Source organism: Cibotium barometz, chromosome 32 (assembly GCF_041138505.1).
Source record: "Cibotium barometz isolate CiBa-2024 chromosome 32, ASM4113850v1, whole genome shotgun sequence".
NCBI lineage: Eukaryota > Viridiplantae > Streptophyta > Polypodiopsida > Cyatheales > Cibotiaceae > Cibotium > Cibotium barometz.
Window position 1 is genome coordinate 39,127,206 of NC_141077.1, and position 5,102 is coordinate 39,132,307.

At 42.6% G+C, this 5,102-nt stretch overlaps 1 protein-coding gene across 2 annotated transcripts; it reads right to left on the minus strand.

Moving 5' to 3' along the window:
- Positions 1–576: 576 nt before the first annotated feature.
- Positions 577–4,882, minus strand: LOC147620182 (protein TWIN LOV 1-like). Of its 2 annotated transcripts, XM_086772378.1 has the most exons (8): positions 3,818–4,882; positions 2,997–3,207; positions 2,828–2,892; positions 2,502–2,531; positions 2,200–2,279; positions 1,929–1,984; positions 1,748–1,811; positions 577–1,050 (listed from the first exon to the last, which is right to left on the minus strand). In XM_086772378.1, exons 1-8 carry the CDS (start codon positions 4,455–4,457, stop codon positions 880–882), a joined length of 1,317 nt encoding a protein of 438 aa, XP_086628504.1. In that variant the 5' UTR covers positions 4,458–4,882; the 3' UTR covers positions 577–879. The 2 variants fall into 2 exon arrangements, with proteins under 2 accessions (XP_086628504.1, XP_086628505.1); XM_086772379.1 differs by lacking the exon at positions 2,502–2,531.
- Between the last annotated feature and the right edge of the window lie 220 nt (positions 4,883–5,102).

A 5,102-nucleotide genomic window follows, 5' to 3' on the forward strand; every position in this document is an offset into this window, starting at 1 on the left:
TAAAGAGCCAACAACAAAAAGGTTGGCATGAAATCCTTCAATCCCTAAGAGGATCAAATGTAAGTCAAAGGACCAAGGTTCAATGGTATGATACATCCCACAAGAAGAAAATTCCTGCACTTTTTAAAACTCTCCCACATAAACCAGTTTAATTACTCCTTGTTGTGTTATGTTCAAGATATAGAACCTTCATAAGGCACCCTCAACAAATAGATAATCAAGAGATACATTATAATTATCACCTTCATAAGGCCCTCTCTACAGATACATATTTTAAGGCCACCACAGTGCTTTAATTGTGTACAAGATCTGTCACATGATGTCCTCTCTACCAGGTCATGAGCCTGGTGAGTTGTCCATCCACCACATTGTTTAAGAGCCTAAAAATAATAGAGGATTTGAGATTTTTTTATTTTTTAAGGGGCATTGTTCCACATGCACTGCCCTCATCCTCTCTCTCTCTCTCTACTTGTTGCAAGTAATGACACTCCCTTGCAGCTTTGCATTCCCCTCTCTTCTTAAAACGAAAACCCTTTCATTTTGGTACAAAATTGACCCCCATCTCTAGCAAAGACATGACAAAAGCTGCATTTCTGTATTTAACATCACATGCTGATCATTATTGATCTCTAGCAAAGACATGACAAAAGCCTCAAGAATGAGGACTCACATACCATGATGTGACCAACCAGTTACTAAACCACCTTACAAAGTCGTGTAGACCTCACAGCTCAACTCAACAATGAGTACTCAGAACTCATTTTACAGAGTGACAAAGGCCGTGCACGCATTTTAAAAAAGCCTCTCCAACAAACAAGAAGCAGGCTTCTTCAGCTCTCCTACCACTGCACATTCAGCAACATAAGAGAAATCGTCGGATCACGAGAGACCAAGACGTCGCCGGAGTCCAGAGCCTTGCAAGCTGCGCACAGCAACCTTGACAGCTCCAACAGCTCCAAGGTGCTGCATAAGCGGAGCGGTGCCATTCGCTTCACACTTCATTACAACAGGTGAAGCCATGTCTAGTTGCACTCCAACAAAATATGCTACCTGCTTTATGATTTGAAAACAGAATCAGGCATGCTTGCAGTGGACATATTGGCTTGATTTAAAAAAAATACACACACAAAGGCCGAAGTATGCAACAAATGCAGATAGAGCCCCACAATATAAATTCTCAAGCTCTTCCATGGAAGCCAAGCACAAGGTACAGCTTTTCTAACAGGAGTATCACACCAATAGTACGAAAAAGGTCATGAGCAGATACACAAACATACGAACTAACCCCAGCTCATGTATGTAATGATTATCCCGCCCTATCAATTGAATACATTGGGTTAAATGCTCAACCTTAGGTTATTGCAGATCCCTTGCCTGAAACAGCAGCCCCCCACCCCTTTTCCCCACAGCAAAGACACCTTTTGCTACTTGGGGCATCCTCCCTCACAACCTTAGCGCCCCAACCCCCCACACACAAGCCCAGTTCCTTAAGCTGCTGTGCAACAACCACCCTCCTGAAAAACAAGGCCCGCAATGTTCGGCTTACATCATTAAATAACCATTTCTGGCATGTCTTGACTTGCCTAGGGTTTGTTTACCAACAACCCAAAGCTGCCCCATGTCAAAACCACACTACTCAATACAATACCAGTATGGGCGCGATTCTGATGTTGACCCCGGCTCAAAAAACAAAACAAAAGTATCATATGGATGTACAGTATGCAAACGAAGTAGTTTGCACACATACCTTTCCTGTATGATCTCTCACAGGTGCCACATGCAGTAGATTCCAGAAAGCTGCCTTGTCTTTCCTGCAATTACAGCAAAGAAGGGCACCGTGACTGCTGGTTACAGATGATAACTATGATGACATGAAAAAGAGGGTAAAATATAGTATGCACTAGGTTGTCTCCAGAATCTGATCTCACCTGTAGTTCAAAATTCGTACTGTGCAAGCCTTCTCCTGTTTGATGCAGTCACGGATCTGCCAACATGGAACCAAAAAGAGAAATTAAATGGTGATCGGTATATATACCTAGATGAATCCAGGAACAGCCCAAATTCACCTTATAAGAAAGTGCAATTTATAACCTCATGGTAGTCATCCACAAGACAATAAACCATCAACTCCATCATGCATAGTATGGACTATGCATGACAACCATGACAAGTTACTATGATGTATATAAATCAAAATACCTGTTGAACAACATCAAAATCTGTATCTTGCCCCTGCAGGAATCTACAGTTGCGACCCAGTACGTCGTTCTTTTGGTACCCTGAGTTATAATTACATAAGCACAATTAGAAATAAAAATGCATTCTACAAAACTTCAGCTGCCAATCTTAACAGAATGGGGGAAACAGAAAAACAACGCTTACAGTGGAATGGTTCAAGAAGTGAGACCTAGATGTCTAGAGTGCAGAAAATATTTAGAGGACGTATATTCTTGTTGCAACAGCTAAATAGGGCTGAGTAAGATAATATGTTCACTGTTTACCTAAGTATGCATGAACTAATGCCAATATCCCTGCATACACACACACCGATATAAAATAAGCAAATTGGGCATGTATGCAGAAGTCACATGCAAACAGATGTAGGACATATCCTAGAAAGTAAGGAAATCAATGCTAGACCTCTTAACAGCAGGAACAAGTGCCTGACGTTGAGCACACTCACTTATACAAATATGCCTCTGCATATAAGTATGTATATACCACATACTACACCTAGAAGCGAAACGGTAAAGAGCATATGCACTCACCCAGATCAAACAGAGAGGGAGCTACAGACCATGATAGCAATGGGCATGCAATTACTTACCAGTTAAGTGCAGGAACATGTCACTTGCATATACAACAGGCATACCCGGCAGGTTTGGATTTGATCTGTGCATTCAAACCATGAACAAGCCGCGATTGAGATCAAAGCAAGCAACACTCCTATCCGTTGGGGGCAGCTATGATGAATTATAAGAGAGAGAAACACGTACATGACAAAGCTTTGCTGTATTCTGCTGAGGGCAAGAGTTAGCGAGGAACAAAGGGCAGGTTGGGGATTCTCATTTAGGCTTCTACCGTGCAAAACCTCAGAATTCATCAACTTGCTGGATGTAGTGAGCTCATGGATCACAAATTGCAATACAGTGGAGGCCATCTTCAACTTCTTCTTCTGCCCATTACAACGATGACCCAAACAAGTTCCTGTTACAAGAGTTGATTACACTACATATCAACAAGAAAATACTGCAGAGAAGTCACTCTAATAAAACCACTTCACGTCTTTTTTCCCATCCAGAGCATTCTCTTTCTTGTCAATCCAGAGAGAGGTTATAGGACACACTCTAATGAGCTGACGTACATTTCTCATGCTCTCTTAGTACATAGGTAGAGAGAGCATTCTAAGCCATCTACTCGTCTTCAAGTGGTAAAAGCTGTTCGATTAGGACCAGAGGTCTTGGTTCAAAACCCCACAAGGTGCTTCCTAGGCCTATGCAGCGGTAAAAAACGCCTGCTACTGGCGATGAAAAATGATAACTATGGGAGGATCTTAGGCCTAAGGCCAGTCTAGAAAAAAAAAAATCCATAGAACACAGTCTAAACTCGTCTTCTTGCATTTTTTTAAAGAGAAAATTATCCATCTATGGATTTACAAAAGCTTCAACACATCCTTCCAATCAATCTGTGACTCAACAGAAGCTCACCAATCTATGGCTCGAGAAGCTAAGTAAATTCAGCACTTATTTCCAGTCAATCTAATGGCTTAACATTTCCAATCAGTCTAAAGCTCAAGATATGTAAACTCAACACTTACCATTAACCCATTGATCTTTGCAGCAGAAGCAGGAAAAGCTGCTGACATGGCCTGCTTTCCCAGAATCCAACAAGCTTTTTTGCCCTGGGATAACAGCTGCGCTTTGGAGAACCGGATTTTGAAACCCTAAAAGATCAGGTGGACACCATAGAGCCTGCTTTCCGAACCCTAAAAAGCAGTACGAAAGAAGTGTTTGGGTGCCCACAAAGTGTACAACTCGCCCATCAATCTCTGAGAAGACGGGCGCCATGTGGAAAACCAGCCAGAAAGGCCACCCTTGCTTTGTATAGTTCAAAAGCGTAACCTGGCAGGGCCTTTCTTCACAGACTGCATCTCTGATCTGAAGAACCGATCGCCTGTCTGTGTCCGGCCCCTGTAGAAATTTAGGGCTTCTGCCCATCACCTCTTCTGAGAGGTAGCCGGTCATATGCAGAAAGCCATCGCTGGCATACACAATAGGGTGCCCTGGCAGACGTGGGTCTGTTATTACAAAGCTGTAATGGCGAAGCTTCTTCAGCGATTGCTGAAAGGACCCATCATAGTTTTGGGCCAGTGACTGCGCTAAAGAATGCGAAATGGGAGTTTGGATTGGCGAAGATGAAATGGGCGATGGTGATGGCAGAGCTATCTGCCGCCCCATGTTCTGAAACGATCCAGTGAAGGATTTGGCGCTGCTGGCTATGACAATATACTCTCATTAGAATGTGCTGCACAAAAGCTTGGTAAAAAGCCAGATATGGAGGACTCTCAGCAGAGTTCTCTGCAAAAAAAAAAAAAGCAGCAAATGGAAGTGGAAAAGAAAGGCAAAACTGCAGGAAAAATGCCGATCGGGCTATGGGGAAGAATAAAGCAAGCAAGGAATCGGAGGGAAAACAGAGATGGAGAGAGCAAAAACCTGCTCTAAAGATAATAAATAATGGCTGATAATTAGATGTGCGGCGATGAGAGCAATTGCAGATATTTTCTTGAAAATGGATAATGCCAATTAAAAAATAGCAAAAAGTTTAGGGATTTTCTCTGCAGATCTAGGGAGAGCAGCAACGGCCTCTACAGTGGTGGGTTGAGGCTGCCATAATAGACAGTATAGTGTATATATAAAGTTTCGACAGTGAAATGGAGTAACCCAATCACGATTCACCATTGATACACTTGTCAGCACGAAAAACACCAGCACCATCCATGGCTGGTTTTTTCTTTTCACCGACTTCACCTAATTTATCAATTCCTACGATCGCTCCAAAGCTGGCACCTTACTTTTCCTATCATCATCTGCTGACAGCCAACT